This window comes from Rosa rugosa, chromosome 5 (assembly GCF_958449725.1).
Source record: "Rosa rugosa chromosome 5, drRosRugo1.1, whole genome shotgun sequence".
In the NCBI taxonomy this organism is placed as follows: Eukaryota; Viridiplantae; Streptophyta; class Magnoliopsida; order Rosales; family Rosaceae; genus Rosa; species Rosa rugosa.
Genome location: NC_084824.1, coordinates 12,829,414 through 12,846,880, shown reverse-complemented (window position 1 = coordinate 12,846,880; position 17,467 = coordinate 12,829,414). Strand labels below are relative to the sequence as shown.

The 17,467-nt window shown below is 38.3% G+C and overlaps 5 protein-coding genes and 1 pseudogene across 8 annotated transcripts; 3 read left to right on the top strand and 3 right to left on the bottom strand.

The window, feature by feature from the left end:
* Window positions 1-236: 236 nt before the first annotated feature.
* LOC133707911 (chorismate synthase, chloroplastic-like) lies at window positions 237-1,854 on the bottom strand (annotated as a pseudogene).
* Window positions 1,855-4,102: 2,248 nt separating this feature from the next.
* LOC133710884 (aspartic proteinase-like) lies at window positions 4,103-8,374 on the top strand. 2 transcript variants are annotated; one of them, XM_062137018.1, is made up of 14 exons: window positions 4,103-4,541; window positions 4,714-5,063; window positions 5,141-5,201; window positions 5,312-5,406; window positions 5,513-5,625; window positions 6,211-6,379; window positions 6,474-6,513; window positions 6,684-6,748; window positions 6,875-6,988; window positions 7,089-7,153; window positions 7,307-7,463; window positions 7,544-7,663; window positions 7,838-7,926; window positions 8,063-8,374. In XM_062137018.1, the coding sequence occupies exons 2-14, from the start codon at window positions 4,722-4,724 to the stop codon at window positions 8,145-8,147; spliced, it is 1,515 nt and encodes a 504-aa protein (XP_061993002.1). In that variant the 5' UTR covers window positions 4,103-4,541; window positions 4,714-4,721; the 3' UTR covers window positions 8,148-8,374. The 2 variants fall into 2 exon arrangements, with proteins under 2 accessions (XP_061993002.1, XP_061993001.1); XM_062137017.1 differs by having other exon boundaries at window positions 4,105-4,541; window positions 4,710-5,063.
* A 294-nt stretch (window positions 8,375-8,668) lies between these two features.
* LOC133709850 (uncharacterized) lies at window positions 8,669-12,877 on the top strand. Of its 3 annotated transcripts, XM_062135770.1 has the most exons (5): window positions 8,673-9,165; window positions 9,256-9,306; window positions 9,386-9,519; window positions 12,408-12,496; window positions 12,631-12,877. In XM_062135770.1, the coding sequence occupies exons 1-5, from the start codon at window positions 8,893-8,895 to the stop codon at window positions 12,702-12,704; spliced, it is 621 nt and encodes a 206-aa protein (XP_061991754.1). In that variant the 5' UTR covers window positions 8,673-8,892; the 3' UTR covers window positions 12,705-12,877. The 3 variants fall into 3 exon arrangements, with proteins under 3 accessions (XP_061991755.1, XP_061991754.1, XP_061991756.1); XM_062135771.1 differs by lacking the exon at window positions 9,256-9,306 and having other exon boundaries at window positions 8,669-9,165; XM_062135772.1 differs by lacking the exons at window positions 12,408-12,496; window positions 12,631-12,877 and adding an exon at window positions 9,652-10,329 and having other exon boundaries at window positions 8,676-9,165.
* On the bottom strand, window positions 10,472-12,360 carry LOC133709852 (1,4-dihydroxy-2-naphthoyl-CoA thioesterase 1-like). Its single transcript, XM_062135774.1, has 3 exons — window positions 11,478-12,360; window positions 11,167-11,358; window positions 10,472-10,704 (listed from the first exon to the last, which is right to left on the bottom strand). The coding sequence occupies exons 1-3, from the start codon at window positions 11,631-11,633 to the stop codon at window positions 10,552-10,554; spliced, it is 501 nt and encodes a 166-aa protein (XP_061991758.1). The 5' UTR covers window positions 11,634-12,360; the 3' UTR covers window positions 10,472-10,551.
* A 409-nt stretch (window positions 12,878-13,286) lies between the features above and the next one.
* On the top strand, window positions 13,287-14,648 carry LOC133709853 (uncharacterized). Its single transcript, XM_062135775.1, has 4 exons — window positions 13,287-13,713; window positions 13,807-13,857; window positions 13,944-14,077; window positions 14,160-14,648. The coding sequence occupies exons 1-4, from the start codon at window positions 13,441-13,443 to the stop codon at window positions 14,200-14,202; spliced, it is 501 nt and encodes a 166-aa protein (XP_061991759.1). The 5' UTR covers window positions 13,287-13,440; the 3' UTR covers window positions 14,203-14,648.
* Window positions 14,649-14,799: 151 nt separating this feature from the next.
* LOC133709851 (1,4-dihydroxy-2-naphthoyl-CoA thioesterase 1) lies at window positions 14,800-16,231 on the bottom strand. The gene is made up of 3 exons (XM_062135773.1): window positions 15,854-16,231; window positions 15,544-15,735; window positions 14,800-15,031 (listed from the first exon to the last, which is right to left on the bottom strand). Exons 1-3 carry the CDS (start codon window positions 16,007-16,009, stop codon window positions 14,879-14,881), a joined length of 501 nt encoding a protein of 166 aa, XP_061991757.1. The 5' UTR covers window positions 16,010-16,231; the 3' UTR covers window positions 14,800-14,878.
* Between the last annotated feature and the right edge of the window lie 1,236 nt (window positions 16,232-17,467).

Here is a 17,467-nt window from a genome sequence, read left to right as displayed (position 1 = left end):
CACGTATGCCTACTTTGTTTTCCACAATTTCATCGATCGATCTCGCTTCCAACTCTTATTCTACGTATATCAAGGATAGGAGCCGAAGTAATATAATTCAAGTATTCAACTAGGAAACATAAATTTGATTTTGTTGTATCATTCTTGAGTCTAAACGTAACTCATGCTTATTACAAAAGTACAGTGAAGCCATGGTTCATAACATCAAGAATACATGTAAAAGGGAAAATATGGATTTAGGCATATTGAGTCATTAATTCATCCATAAGCACCAGCGCCACTTGAGCCTCCACCATTGGAACCGCTCGGGGGACAACACAAGCATCCATTAGTTCACTCTCCTTACCTGTAGTCACTGCATTCTGGTTCCTTGCATCTGTAGCTGTTGGCTCGAAAGCTATCTTCATGTTTAAGGTACCTGCTGCAAGGCCCCTTCCGAATTCAAATCCCTTTGTTGCAGGTAATGACAGACAAGCTTTAGCAAATTCAGCTCCAAGTTTGTCGAAGAAAGGAGAACCAAGAAGACCCCGCGGGCAATTCCTAACTATGCACCTGACAACACCACCAATAGGTTGATCCTCCCCTCTAACCCTAACAGCATGGATGGCAGCTATCATCTTCTCTGCGTATTCATGATCTGGACACCTAACTCTATTGCTCTCTATCTGATCAAGTGTCAGAGTGTCATGATCAACCAAGTCCTCCGGGAGGACAACCTTGTGAACTTGTGAAACATAACCAAGAACCTCGATTCCGGCCAAGTCCTTGAGGATTTTCTTCGCAGCTGCCCCTGCAGCAACTCTTCCTATTGTTTCCCTAGCTGAAAATATACCGCCACCCTTAAGTATTGATCTGATACCATACTTCATGTCGCGTGTTACATCTGCATGTGAAGGCCTATAAGCTACGGAGATTTCGTCATAACCACATCGACCTGTCTGATCAGGATTGGGTATAAACACATGAATTGGTGTCCCAATAGTCAATCCTTCATGGACTCCCGAGAGTATCTTGCATGTGTCAGTTACTCAGTTTTGTTTCCAGGGTTAATACGTGGGCTGATCTGACCTGGCCTCCTTATTCTGTTGAGGTCCCCTTGCAAATCAGCTTCAGATAGTTGACTCCGAGGAGGAACTCCATCCATTACAAAACTAACACCAGCACGGCGAAACTCTCCATAAGTTGTAACCCTAAAGTAGTTTCCTGAAGTATTCCCAGCTGCCAGCACTTTGAGTTTCTTGAAGGTTCGAGGGCGGACCAAGAATTGTACGGAGGGGGACGACAGGTTTCGAAGATCAGACTGGCAAGAGCACAACCCAGAAAGTGAGAGAGACGATGCCATTCAAGGCTTCAAGCCACCAATTTTGAGCTCACCAACAACAAAAGAGTTCAATCGACAACAGCGAACAAAAATGCGGAAGAGCAGAGTTAGTAAACAAATTAAGTCGTTGATGGGTCTGGTTTTATAAAAATGTGGATAGAATGAAAGGTTTCAACTCACTTGACCTATGTACCACCAGTCACTGACAAAACTAATGGTCTGAACTGTGGAGGTATATATATATAGACATACATCATACCTAATTATAATAGGAAACAGAATCCTAATTATTTATGGAATAGTGAATAAGAAGTTTCCTGTTTGGACTTGTATTCTATCTAGCTAGGAAGAAAAAGAATAGGAAGTAAACTGAACTCTGGTTTCGGGCAATAAGATGCTGGATGGCCATGAGAATTCGTTGGAAGTTTTAGCCAGCCAGCCGCGAAGTAGCTCCTGCAAATCAGAAAACACTTGATTACTTCTTGAAGCGTTGCAACAATAGTGAAGAGCATTAAATTGAGCCCAAATTTAAATAGCCGAGGCAGTAATAGACTACAGGATGGTAGTTCCATTTTTGAGAAGTTGAGATATAAGGAAGCATTTGGGTTTTGGATCGAGACAAGAAGAGGGGTGCAGGTTGGGTGACCAGTCAATCCTAGAGCCACTCGGACTATGCATTTGCTACGTAGTATTCTACAGCATTGACTTGTTGATCCACTAGTTGGATGCTTGCAAAACCCCTCAAATGGATATGCTTCAAGAAATGAGGAATTCCATGTTAAGCAGGTGACGCAGGTTTTCCTACAATTTGGCTACCATATGGAAGATGAGACCACCTTAAATTGTATAATCATGTACATGCAGACTGATCGATGTATATACTACTACAAGAAAATGAAGAATTTGCCCAGATTTTCTACAATCTTGTATAAAATTAAGGAGTGGGTTATAAGTTTTTGTTAGGAACCAAAAATTCATGAAATTGGAGTCGGGTAGGGCATGTTCTATAATTTTTCTTTTATGTGCAACTCAGCGGTGACAACCTCACTGGTTGATCCCACACTCCAGAAAATTTGATCTATATCCTATAATCATGTCCTAATTAAAATAAACTTTGTGAGCTCTAACTTGAACTGGATTTTTTTTTTTAGACCCTTTGTGACTTTTTATGGGAGCAATTTTAATTGATTGAGAAATAAACAACTCTTATACATCACGTATTCTATTGCATGTGAGTTGAAATCACGACTTCTCACTTATAAAGAGAAGACTTATGACACTAGATCAAATGGTACTGAGAGATTTTGATAACCGTTCTTATCGACATATGTTGGTGAAACTGTGAAATTCTTAATTTTGGTAATTATACAGGGTCTGCTTAATCAGTCAATTCAATATCATTAGATGGAGTTTAAATTTTCGTTCATTAGGGGTAGAAGTTTTTTTTTTTATTAATCAAATTAAAACGATTTATCATTCATCTCAAACTAAAATGACCATTACCTACCATTTTGCTATAGAACAAGCTACATCAATACATGTGATTATGAATAAAAATCAAGGGGATGATTTGATATTTCAAAACAGGATAGTTATCAAGGATTTTAAATGCATAAAGGTGGTGGTGGATAGTTTTTATTTCATTTTTTTTGTCCAAGTATGTGGCTTTCTACTATATTGATATGTCCAAGTGAACTAGCAAATCTCAGCCATCGAAATTTATAGACAATTTTTTTAATAATAAAAAAATGTACTAGATATTATCTAACCGTTCATTTTCGTTGGTACAAGTGCACATCGGTAGACTGAATATTCTACCATATATATTAAATGAATCCTTATTAAAGTGTCACTCTGAAATTTCATTGCTCTCACTGTAGACTACTTTTCATTACCAATTGGAACATGCATTTTTCTCATCTATATGGTCACTCAATCTTCTCTCTGTTTTTTTTTTTTTTTGTTATTTTCTTTTTATAAGCTTGATTATGTTAGAGCAGATGCACCAATGGGGTCATTAGTTGACCCATTGGCCGATTGAGGAAAAAAATAGAATGCAGCGGTCCAAAATCAGTTGGGCAATTGATGGGGTCCATCAAGTCAGGCAATTTGTTAGACAATTTTCGGTCATCCAATTGCCCAACCAATTCGTGGGCTCCACTAGCTTCTGTTGGGCCCGTGCAACTCACAAATAGGCAAAATATTCACTTGAAATGCAAACTTGGCATGGAAGGGAACTCGAATCTCCATCATCCCACATTTTCAAGGAAATTGCTTACCAATTGTACCAGCTTATTTGTTATAGATTTTGCTAAACTCTAAACAATTTATATTTCTTTTCCCAACGAAAGAAAGGGTAATTTTTATTGTTATTTTTATTCATATTTATTTTCATTGGGTGAGAAATTTAAATTTCTATAAAAAATTCTTGCTTTTTTTTTTTCTTGTGAGAAATCTGATCTCATCGTTTGTCTTAAAAATTGTTATATTAATAGTTTACAATTAATTGCGTTCGTAAATCAATTAATAAATCAAATCTATGATTTAATCTTATTTTTAATTAATAACATATTTAAATGTAAATAGTGAATTGGCGTGTCAATTGCCTTTTATTGGTGCATTGTATAAGGTGGAGGCAATTGCTAATTTTGGATGAATAGTCGATTGGTAGTACTAATGTAGTTGGCAAATCAGCAATTGCCATTGCTTCATGGGTGCAATGCTCTTATAGCTTTGTCCATCAAGGCTTAATGTTGGCCCAAGAACCTCTTCCCCACCTCTCAGAAACACAGTAGTATCTAAACTAATGACAGTACAAAGATTTTAGATATGGAAGAGAATCAGAGATGGTGATCATTTTGTCTTGGTATAAATAATCAATCTAACGAGCATAATCCATCTTCTATGGTATATTCATATTATTAACAAACCACGAAGCTTAGCAGACTCGGCAAGAAACCTACGCATCTGTCTCTATATCTCTTGGCTAAATTCACTATCTCCCAATCCATACGTAAACCTGGAAACTACCTCGTGCTTTCCTCAAACTCTCTCTCTCTTTCGCAAATGGAGTACAACGATTGCAGAAGCACAACAGAAGCAAAAAGCTACTTATACTAAAAGCAGCTACTGGGTCACTCACTCCCTCACCAATTCACCACGTAAAGCCATGAACTTTGTTCGCCTCGTTCGTCCTTCAACTCTCTGAAACCGCTCTCAGGTATGAAGTTTCTGATCACCCACTTTAATTTACTCAAAGTTCTTTGCTTTAATCATGTTATGGTCATTGGAATGTGAAAATGAAAATTTGCAGGACAAGTATTTGTGAAAATGTCTGTGAAAGTTTTTATCTTTCCTGCTAATACTGTTTTTCTTATGTGATTAATAGCCAGAGAGCTCTATGATCATGGCGTTTAAGTGGGTTCTAGTTGCAATATGGATATGGGTTTGGTCAGCTTACTTGGCTGCTACACAATCCGATGATGGGTTACTGAGGATTAGTCTAAAGAAGCATCCTTTAGACTTTAGTAGGATAAATGCTGCAAGGATCACCAATAGAGTAGTTTCTCAACAGAGAGATAATGGGGATGATCTTAAAGCTAACATTATATATTTGAAGAACTATCTTGACACCCAATTTTATGGAGAAATTGGTATTGGGACTCCCCCACAAACCTTTGCTGTTGTCTTTGATACTGGAAGCGCCAATTTTTGGGTCCCGTCATCGAGATGCATCCTTTCTGTAAGTTTTGCAATGAGTATGATGTGTAATGATGCTTTTCCCTCGTTGAGTATCTTGTTAAGAATGGCTCTATGCAGATTGCTTGCTATTTTCATTCTAAATACAGGGCAACTATGTCAAGTACCTATACCAAAATTGGTAATTTTTCCTATTTGAATGGCCCTTTATTGTTATGATTGGCACAAACATTGCTTGTGATGAATGTTGATAGAATCAAACTCAGAATTGGTGTTGTGTTTATTATTTAGGAATACCCTGCAAAATTCCTTATGGCTTTGGTTCCATTTCTGGCTACTTCAGTGAGGATAATGTTAAAGTTGGGGAAGTTATCGTTAAGCATCAAGTGGGTTTTCTCCTTCCTTTTTGGCTTGTATGATTGTATCAAGTTGTTCGATAAGCTATTTTCTATTTTCTAAATGTCTGATGCTATATATGTTCCCATGCTTTAGGAATTTGTTGAGGTTACAAGGGAAGGAGTTGTTGCATTCTTAACTGCACGGTTTGATGGAGTTTTTGGACTTGGATTTCAGGATATTTCTGTTGGTCAAGCCACACCAGTGTGGTATAGTCTGCACATAGACTGCTGATTTATTACTTCCATTGCATGCTTTTGTTTTTGATTTTTTTTTTTTTTCTAATATGTGTCTTTCTATGCCATCATCTTGATATATTATAAACACCTCTTTTCTGGTGAACTCAGGGCTAATGTTTTAACCCACAACCAACACAAAGGTGCTGCGGGTTTAACTACAGTAGCTAAGAATAGCGGGAGGAGCACTATCCAGCTCCTCAGCAGAAAAAAATCATCTCCCAATAGCCGAAGTTAACAGGAACCAACCCACATTGTTTCAACAATCTCTTTATAGGTTTCTTTAGGAACTCCCACCAAATCAGAGGAACTTCTACATACTGTACCTAGGTTCATAGTGACAGGGAAGCCACAGATAAGAGCTAGCTCTTTAGTAAATTTTTTTGAGAACGAAAAGGGAGAGATGAGAGAGATAGAGGTGAATAGAAGAGGAAGAAAAACTAAAAAGCATCTAAAATTGTTTTGCTTTAACTCACCTTATATTAGTCAAGGAAAAGAAAAAAAAAATTTCGAAGGCATATATATTGAATTTATGCCTTTTTAGTTTTTTGGGTACAGGTATAACATGGTGCAACAAGGTCGTATGAGCCAGCAGATTTTCTCTATATGGCTCAACCATGATCCAAAATCACCAGTGGGAGGTGAAATTGTCTTTGGAGGATATGATTGGAGGCACTTTACGGGTGATCACACTTATGTCCCGATTTCACACAATGGATACTGGCAGGTTTATATAATAAAAGGAAAATACTGTTTCTCTGTAATATATTCCTTAACAAGTTGGATAACATTTAACTCAAATTTTATGTGGATTTCTCCAGATTGAGGTGGGAGATATTATTGTTGCAGACTTTTCAACAGGTGCTATTACATTCCACTCCTTATGGTGTTTAGCTATCTTCTTTTCTATGTTGAAAGATAAAGTCTGATAAGTTTATGATTTGAGTGTGGGAATTCATGTATTCTCCTTTTTTCTATGAAGGAGTGAGATAGCTTCACTTGACTAATACATCACAGTTCAAATTTTTCAGGATTCTGCAAGGGTGGCTGTGCTGCCATTTTGGACTCAGGGACATCCTTGCTTGCCGGTCCAACTGTATCAAATCATGCCTAAAGCTTCAGACTTGAATTAATTGATCTTGTTTTTGTATTTTAACTCAAGAACTTCAACTTCATCCTTAGTTAGCTCTGTTTTTGTGTTTTTTTTTTTTTTGCTCTTTAGACTGTTGTGGCTCAGATCAACCATGCAATCGGAGCAGAAGGATTTGCGAGCTTGGAATGTAAAACTGTCGTTTCCACTTATGGAAATCTGATATGGGATTATATAGTATCTGGGGTTTGTACTTTTTCCTTCTGGCCTCTTCGATTGTCTTTAGCACTTCTGATTAGGAATGAAGAAATAGAAATGCATTAGAATTTACCTCACATTTGTGCAGGCACGGCCTGATGTACTGTGTGTGGATATCAGCCTATGTTCGTATGATGGATCTCGTCATGTAAAGTGAGTCTTTCTTTTTCTTATAGTTATTGTTTTACTTTGTTCAGTTTCCCTTTATTTAATTTTTTGTTTTTTTTTTTTTCTGTGGGGAGAGGAATTGGTTTGGTAACTTTATCTAAATAACAATAACCATATGCAAATTTATACTCCCTGCAGCAATCATATTGAGACAGTGGTTCAGAATGGAACTCGGAAGGAGGCATCCGTTGATGAAACTCCTTTATGTACTTTGTGTGAGATGATTGCCTACTGGATTCAACTTCAACTTAGAAAACAAGTATCAAGGGAACAAGTATTTAAGCATGTGAATGAGGTGAATGCTTCTAAAAGTACCAGACTGGATAATACATGTCTATAGATTCTAAAATTGTTTTATTTCTTTGTGTCTAAAAGTTGTGTGAGAAGCTTCCAAATCCTGTGCGAAGATCGTTTGTCAACTGTGATAACCTTGCAGCCATGCCAGATGTTTCCTTTGTGATTGCAAACAAAACCTTCACCCTCACTCCAGAACAGGTGGATTTTTTTTAGCTTATATTTTCACCTTGTTTACATACATTGCCTATTTGATCGATATGGTTTTCTTATGAATGTTCTGAAAGGAATAAATTTAACCAAAACCTTTTAGTTTCAGTCTCTTATTAAGATTCTTCTTTTACAGTTCCTAACATATTTGTATTAAATATTCAGTATATACTTAAAGTTGAAGAAAAGTGTTCTACTATCTGCCTCAGCGGATTTGTTGGCTTGGATGTGCCTCCTCCACAAGGTCCACTTTGGTAAGTCACTATCATCCTCCTTTACGTCTCAACTTAATGCATTCATGTGATGGTGCGCCTCCATGTAGAGACGACAGTGCCCCCAACTCTTGGTTTTGAGGTCTATGCATTGTTATGACATTACTGCATTCTGCAGGGTTCTTGGAGCTATGTTTTTGGGTGCATACCACACGGTGTTCGACTTCGGTAATCTCAGGGTAGGATTTGCCAGAGCTGCATAGTGCGACTGCAATCCTTTGATTTCCACTTCATCTGTAAATTTTCTAGCCTTGAACTCGACCATCATAATGGAAGTACATAGATATTACGGATTAAATGTTTTCTGGTATCCAATGTGATATGCAGGGCATTTTCTAGTTGTCCATAAATAATGTACATCCCATCTGATTCATACTATGAATTGTCAACACGTACCCGCAATATATGATTCACTATAAAGTATTCTGCTCGTTGGTTACAAAATTTATCATAAGAACAAGAAAACGTAAGGCTCTTCATTTTCTGTTTCTGATAGAGCCATATGGGCGAGCTGCGTCATAGTAAACTATTGAGCTTATTTCATTCTACCATCCTACATTTTAAGGTCATCATGCTCTTCTCAATTTAACATATTACAATCTACCAATCAAAGTTTGTATATCCTTAACCTCCAAAAATTAGTTTAACCGTTAACTAATGACATGACATTAATGAAATCACGAACACAAAATATCTAATTACGGTTATGACACTCGCAATATCTCTTTCTAACTTCCGGATATGCTTCAAAACGTGTTCAATAGACTCCTTGGAGTTTTGGCCACACCATCACAAAGCTGCAAACTTCCATGTCTACGGTTTCAGCACTTTACAAAGTCACATCAAAATTCTACAAAGGCAACTATTCACTTCGCATCTTAAAATAACCTACCAGAAACAGAACGTCGTTCTTTTGGTCTTCGACGATAAGAGAGCCTCCTTAGAGAGATGTCGGGTCAGTTGGTTCCGGTAGCCGTGACGTTGAAGCCGGCAATCCCTTTTCACGGCTGCCGGAGAGCTTTCTCCGTGGTGTCCCGGAAACTGAATACTCCATCTTCATCGAAGTTGCAACTACCAAATATCCCATCCTCCCAAACTCGACCTCTGCTTTCTTCTTCTTCTTCCTCTGTAACTGCTCCGTCCGTCCAAGTCGTCAAAGCTCTGCGGATTCGACCCAGTCCCGAATTGGGCCTTGCCTCTCTCCTCTTCGTCCTCTCCACGGTGAACCCATTTCTCCATTTACATGATTATGATCAAACACGCAGATATTAGTAACTTCTGATTAATGTTTTTACTGGCTGTAATTGCAAGGCTTTTGCTGCGCTTTTCTCCCTTGCTATATTTTCCATTCCAACTATCAACGTAAGTTGGTTATCTTTTGAGTTTGAACGTTGAGCAATGTGATCATTGCGTATACCAATCAAGTTTAATGAGATTTCAGGCTTTGAGAAAACTGGCAACTTCAGTGGAGAAGCTATCCCATGTGGTCTCCGAGGAGGTACCTGGAACTCTGCTTTCTCTGAAACTCTCTGGCCTTGAGGTCAATGATTTAACCAAACAGCTTACCGGTATCAGGTACTACCATAACTTACTTCCTGAACTCTGTTACTTTGCTTGGCACACCCTTTTTTTTTTCTTTTTTTTTCTTTTGGTACAATGCTTAGCACACCCTTTTGCTCATACTAGTTTGATTATTGGGTTTTCAAGGAAAATGGTGTCCGCAGCTCGGTGGGGGAAGAATTCAAAGTGACAACTCGTTGTTGATTCAATTTGTGTACACATAGGTGTAAAGTTTAAAGATAGGAACTTCACTCCAACATGGTGTGTGTGTGTGTGTGTGTGCTCTCTCCATGAATATTTGCAAGTTTCATCAATGTCAATGAGGAAATTTTGATTTCAGAAACAATGCCCACTAGTATGATTCATGAACAATTTAGATGTTTTGTAGTGGGAGTTACACAAAACAGTTTTGTGTCATCATGATAGGATTAGTATGATTGGAGTGATAATGATTTATCACTTTAATGTTGGGGGAAATGATTTATAAACAAGTTAGAACTAGCATGATTTATACAAAACAAATTGTGTCAACCATTGGAGTTTGGATTGGGTATAATCATGGAAGATTTTCATTTAACAGATTCTTCCATTTTCAGACTAGGAAACTGCCCAATCAGGTTCTGTTCATCACCGTAAGGTATCTCATCCCTAAAACTATCCTCAATTCCTCATACCAGAGCTAGGCTTAATGCATAATCTCTTTGGAAAAAAAAAAAAAGAGGAGTACTTCATAATTGTTTGACACTCTCAGCTTGTCTGCGAATGCAGCATTGACCTGTCCACTTGGGTTCTGATCACTGTAATGTATCTCATCCCTAAAAATATCCTGAAACCAGAGCTAGGCTTAGGCACTCCCTTCTGTTTAGTGCATATCTTTTTGAATAATAATTATAAAAAAATGCGTAGTTGATGCATGTTTGACACTCTCAGCTTGTCTGCGAATGCAACACTGAAGTAGAGCTATGTATGCGTGTAATAGATTCTTTAATTTCTTCATTAGGTTCAGTAACAAATAAGTGTTGAAAAATAAACAGGGTTACAAAATTTCTATAATTTGGCATACTTCTTGAGGGCTTGACCTGCATCTTTTGCATGCTCTGGCACATGCATGTTGCACAGAAGAGTAACTCTTGATGATGATACTAGGGATTTGATGTCTGAGTTTGAAGGATCCATCTTTGAAAGTCGCACCTCCCAAACCTATTCAAAATTACCATGTCAGTATAATTTAGAATCGTATAATCTATAATCTGTTTGTCGATGTCATTACATAGATGTCATTGATAAATTATTGGTAGATGAACAACCAACTGGGAGAGAACCCCCAGACTTGGTTGCTTCTCACTTTGGATAATTTAGACAGGATGCCGATGGATGGTGCCAATAGATTTTTATATTCCAGTAGAAATTATCTGTAAACAATAGACGACTATATAATTCTGGGAAACTGAGAAGGGAAAGGGAGTCCGCATACATTATGACCTATGTGGATAATTTTGTTGATAATGTAAAACTAGTATGCAGTTTTGAAATGTGTTATCTGTTTCTTGAAACCAACACTTACTAGTTGTATTAACAATTAGTCAATTACCATCCCAAGTCATTAGCAATAAATATGGAAAATCAAGTAGTAACTACAAGAGGGTACAGTGGAACATGAACCTGAATGGTTTTGCCAACGCTGATGGGTGAGGCTTCAGTGTAGATAAGATCACCGAGCTCAGCTCGGTTCAAGTGGTTGATGCTGAGCTGAATTCCAGCCACCCTTTGTAAACCAGAAGCCAGGTGAGCTCCCATGCTAGCCAGAGACTCGGATATCAGAGCTGACACACCTCCATGTAACACTTTGAATGGCTGCTCAAAGTTATTTGCAAATGGTTAGTGATATTCCTTGATCAATTTGTTCTGTTTGACTTTCATCGGGAAAGAAATCATGTAAGAAGAAACTTAAAAAACAAAGAAAGAGATGATACCTGACAGCTCTTTTCGGTGACTCTGAAGTGACCACAGACCTTTCGGGGTGTCACTTCTTCAATCTCGAACCCGAATGCATGAAGCAGAGCATCCAGAGCCTCCGTCTTGTCCTCCGATGACGGTGGTGGTGGCTGGGACTGAGACTGAGGAGCCATGACTATGTCAGTATCAGATAGAATACTAGGTTATTGTTCTGAAATTTAATGGTATGTGTTTTTTTCCTTGTTCTTGTTTTGGCTTCTTTGGCTTTATGTAAAGATGATACAAACACAAGCCAAATAATTCCAACTCAATTCGACGATTGTGTGACTTTTCCAAGGTGTGAGTGGGTGAGATGAGAAGATTTTCTTCTCTTCTCTGTCAGATTCTTCTGCGTTTGGTCATGTATTATATCATTTCATCATCTGGTATTAACTTGGTTGGTGGTGGGCATGGTTCATTTTCTTGGTAGGGTCCTGGTAGGCTGGTACTAGGATGGAGGGGCAGTTTAGTCAATTCACCCTAAAATGTTGGGGATGGTAGGTAGGTTGGGGTGAGGTGACTGATGTGCTGTGTGTGGAATATATATCAGCCTATTTTCGTATGATGGATCTCGTCGCGTAAAGTGAGTCTTTCTTTTTCTTGTAGTTGTTGTTTTGTTTGTTCAGTTTCCCTTTACTTTGTTTTTTGGAAATGGAACTCGGAAGGAGGCATCCGTTGATGAAACTGCTTCATATACTTTGTGTGAGATGATTGCCTACTGGATTCAACTACAACTTAGAAAACAAGTATTACCTTCTTTACATGCATTGCCTATTTGATCGATATGGTTTTCTTAAGATAAAACTCAAATGCTATGAAAGGAATTAATTCCACCAAAACCTTTTAGTTTTAATCTGTTCTCAAAATTCTTCTTTTATAGTTCATAACAGCTTGGATTCAATGTTCAGTATATACTTGAAGTTGAAGAAAGGTGTTCTACTGTCTACTTTAGCGGATTTGTTGCGTTGGATTTGCCTCCTCCACAAGGTCCCCTATGGTAAATCACTATCACCCTCCTTTACGTCTCAACTTAACACATACTCGTGATTGTGCGCCTCATTGTAGAGATGACGGTGCCCCCTACTCCTTGTGTTTGAGGTCTATGCACGTAACAATTACTGCATGCTGCAGGGTTATTGGAGCTCTCTTCTTGGGTGCATACCACACGGTGTAAGCTCAGGGTAGGATTTGCGAAAGCTGCATAGTGCACTGCAATCCTTTGATTTCCACTTCATTTGTAATGGAAGTGTAAAGATATTATGGATTGGATTATGTGTTTTCTGGCATCCAATGTGATATGCAGGGCCTTTTGTAGTTGTCCATAAATAAAGTACATTCCATCTGATTCATACTATGAATTGTCATTAAGTACCCGCAATATTTGATTCTCATCGTCTCATGTGAATAGTGTACTAGAAACTAGAAAGTATTTTGCTCGTTGGTACTACAAAATTGCTCCATAAGAACAAGAAAACATAAGGCTTCGATCATATTCTGATAGGGTCACATGGGCGAGCTGTGTCACTACTGTAAACTATTGAGTTAATTTCATTCTACTATCCTACATTCCAAGGTCATCATGCTCCGATCTTCTATATTGCAATCTACAAAATCAAAATTTGTTTATCTTTCACTTCTAAAAATTAGTTTGACTGTTAACTAATGACGTGACATTAATGAGATCACGAACACAAAATACATAATTACGATTCGACACTCATAAAATCTCCTTCTAACTTCCGAATGTGCTTCAAAATGTGTTCAATCAACTCCTTTGAATTCCAGTCACACCATCCCAAAGCCACAAACTTACATGTATATGGTTTCAGCAACTTTGCCGAGTCACATTGAAAATAACGTAGCTAGAAAATTGAAATAGCCAACCAGAAACAGAACGTCGTTCATTTAATCATTTTGGTCTTCGACCTTTAGAGAGATCAGATGTCGGGTCAGTTGTTTCAAGTAGCCGCGACGTTGAAGCCGGCAATCCCTTTTCACGGCGGCCGGAGAGATTTCTCCGTCGTGTCCCGGAATCTGTATACTCCATCTTTATCGAAGTTGCAACTACCAAATATCCCATCCTCCCAAACACAACCCCTGCTTTCTTCTTCTTCTTCCTCTGTAACTTCTCCGTCCGTACAACTCCTCAGAGCACTGCGGATTCGACCCACACCCGAATTGGGCCTTGCCTCTCTCCTCTTCGTCCTCTTCACGGTAAACCCATTTCTCCATTTTACAATATTATGAATTTATGATCAAAGTTATTAGTAACTTCTGACTAATGTTTTTTCTGGCTGTGATTGCAAGGCTTTTGCTGCACTCTTCTCCCTTATTATATTTTCCATTCCAACTATCAATGTAAGTTAGTTTTATCTGTTTTTGAGTTTGAGCATCGAGCAATATTGGATCCTTGAGCATATCAATCAAGTTTAATGGGATTTCAGGCTTTGAGAAAATTAGCAACTTCAGTGGACAAGCTATCCCATGTGGTCTCCCAGGAGGTGCCTGGAACTCTGCTTTCTCTGAAACTCTCTGGTCTTGAGGTCAATCATTTGACCAAACAGCTTACCAGTATCAGGTATTAGCATAACTTGCTTCTCCAATTCTGTTTGCTTAGCAGACCCTTTTGCTCATACTAGTTTTATTTTTGGGTTTTCAAGGAAAATGATTTCTGCAACTGGCTGGGGGAAGAATTCAAAGTGACAGTTTGCTGTTGATTCGACTCATATACAGGTAGGTGTAAAGTTAGTGACTTCACTCCAAGATGGTGTAAGTGTCCTCTGTATGAATATTTGTAAGTTATTTCTTTAGTGCCGGTGACTCAAGTTTGATTTCAACAACAATGCAACTAGTATGAATTATAAAAAAAGTTAGAACTTCAGTTGTGGGGGATCATGATTGGAGTGATAATGGTTTATCACTTTAGTGCTGGGGATACTGATTTATAAACCAGTTAGAACTAGTGTAATTTATACACAATAAATTGTATCAAATGATTGGGATAATCATGGAAGATTTTTGTTCAACTGATTCTTTGCCTTTTATACTAGGAACCTGAAACTACTTAGCTAGTAGCTTCTGTCATTGACCTGTCCGGTTGGGTTCTGAACTTCTGATCCGCACTGTAATGTTTCGCATCCCTAAAAATATTCTGATACCACTGGCTTAGGCACTCCCTTCTGCTTAGTGCATCTCTTTGGGAAAAAAAATAATAAAAAAAATAAAAAAACGATGCATACTTCATGCTTGTTTGACACCCTCAGCTTGTCTGAAAATGCAACACTGAAGTAGAGGGGTGTATGCTTGTAATAAATTCTTTAATTGCTTCATTAGGTTCAGTAACACTTGTTACAAGAACACAAACAAGATTACACAAGTTCTATAATTTGGCATACTTCTTGAGGGCTTCACCTGCATCTTTTGCATGCTGCGGCACAGGCATGTTGCATACAAGAGTAACTCTTGATGATGATACTAAGGATTTGATGTCTGAGTTTGAAGGATCAATCTTCGAAAGTCGCACCTCCCAAACCTATTCAAAATTACCTTATCAGTACAATTCAGAATCGTATAATCTGTTTGTCGACGTCATTTTATAGAAGTCATTAATAATTTTGGTAGATGAACAACGAACGTGGAGGGAACCCCCAGTCTTAGTTGCTTCACATTTTGGATAATTTGGTATTGACATTCACATTTTCATAGTTTCAGAGAGACAGGCTGGATGGTGCCAATAGATTTTTATATTCCATTAGAAATTATCTGTTAATAATAGACTACTATACAATGCTGGGAAACTGACATGGGAAATGGAGTCCACATACATTATTGTTTGCCTTATATGGATAATATAGTTTGTTTTTTTTTTGATCTGGTATGGATAATATAGTTGATAATGTAAAACTAGTATGCAGTTTTGAACCTAAATTCGTTGTATTAGCAATTAGTCAATTAGCATTACAAATTACAAGTCATTCGTAGCAAATATGGAAAATCCAGTAGTAATGAACTAATTACTAGAGGGTATGAGTGTGGAAGATGAACCTGAATGGTCTTGCCAACGCTGATGGGTGAGGCTTCAGCGTAGATAAGGTCACCGAGCTCAGCTCGCTTCATGTGGTTGATGCTGAGGTGAATTCCAGCCACCCTTTGTAAACCAGAAGCCAGGTGAGCGCCTATGCTAGCCAGAGCCTCAGATATTAGAGCTGACACACCTCCATGTAACACCTTGAATGGCTGCTCTGGGTTATTTGCAATTGGTTAGTAATATTCCATGATCAGTTTCTTCTGTTTGACTTTCATCACGAAAGAATTCGTGTATGAAGAAACAAAGAACCAAAGAAAACGATCTTACCTGACAGTTCCTTTCGGTGACTCTGAGGTAACCACAGACCTTCTGTGGTGTCACTTCTTCAATCTCGAACCCGACTTCACGAAGGGGAGTATCCAGAGCCCCCGTCTTGTCCTCCGATGACGGTGGTGGTGGCTGGGACTTAGACTGGGGAGCCATGACTGTGTCAGTATCAGATAGATGATCAGGATATTTGTTTTGAAAGTAATGGTATGTGTATTTTTTCCTTCTTCTAGTTTGGTTTCTTTTGTTTGTGTATAGATGATGACACAAACCAAGTAACTCCAACTCTATTCAATATGATTGGTGTGGCTTTTTCCTGGGTGTGAGTGGGTGAGTGATAGGAGAAGACTTTTCTTCTTCTCTGTTGGACTATGGTATCATTTCATCATCTGGTTGGTGGTGGGCATGGTTTGTTTGCTTGGAGGGGGTCCTGGTGCTAGGATGGAGGGGCAGTTCAGTCAATGCACGCAACCAACGACGTGAGGTGGTAGGTGGGGTGAGGTAAACAATGGAGGAGGAGGATTAGGTGGCTACCGGCCTTGTGATTTGTCCGTTTGCCTCGTGGTGTTCTTTACCTTCCTCACTCCCCCGGTCATTCTTTCTCACCCTCTAGCTCTGTGAATTTCGACAGCATGCATGTCACTATCATTATCTCTTTTTTATCTTCTTTCTCTATTCATTGATTTTAGGAATTAATCTGCCAATTTAATCAAGTCCAATGCAAATTATTAGCTAGCAATCACTATGTTGCTATCTCAACACTCTAGAGTTGTAATTTGATGTCATTTATATCATTGGTGCGCCTAGTTATACACCACCTGAGACTTAATTGTATCCTTTACATTTCTGTTCTACCTTGTTCTTCTCCCCCACAAGCCACTTTATAACTTTCTTTCTATATGAGCAAAATTCATTCTACCCCTAAATTTAATCACATGTGCCCTTGTCCTCAAGTTGATCAATCATAACCAATTCTTATCAAATTGATTAATTTATTCATGACTTGTTGGCGTGGCCAGCTAGCCCACTCAAACTAGTTTTTGGCCTTATATCACTCGAGAAATATCCCATTTACATGGTCAAGGATAAAAATTGGCATGTGTGACTAGTCATGTCTACATATTATGGTAAAAGAAAAAAGAAAAAATCATGAACATCATGGTCAAGGATAAAAATTCAGTTTACTTTTTTGAGATTTGGGTCCAACATCATGTCAGTCATTGTGGTTTCAACTTTTATTTTATTTTTTGAGAAGATGGTTTCAACTTAATTAACAACAACTCCAAATTTCTTTATTTCAGCAGCCGTGTCTAATTTTACTCGCTCCTTCCAAATTGGAAGTTAATTAACGACGATGGCACGTACTTTAGGCTGACTCGTTGACTCCATGGATTGACAAATTGACAATTTAGCCCCTAAAGTGGGTCCCATCATCGTTAGTTAACATTCAATTTGGATGGAACGAGTGAAATTGGACACAGTTGATGAAATTAGAAAGTTTAGGGGTGTTCTGTTTGAATTGAAACCGCAGGGACTAACATGAGGTTTGATCCAAATCTCAGGGGGTAAACTGAATTTAGTCAAATTTTTTATTACTAAACAGATCAGATTTAG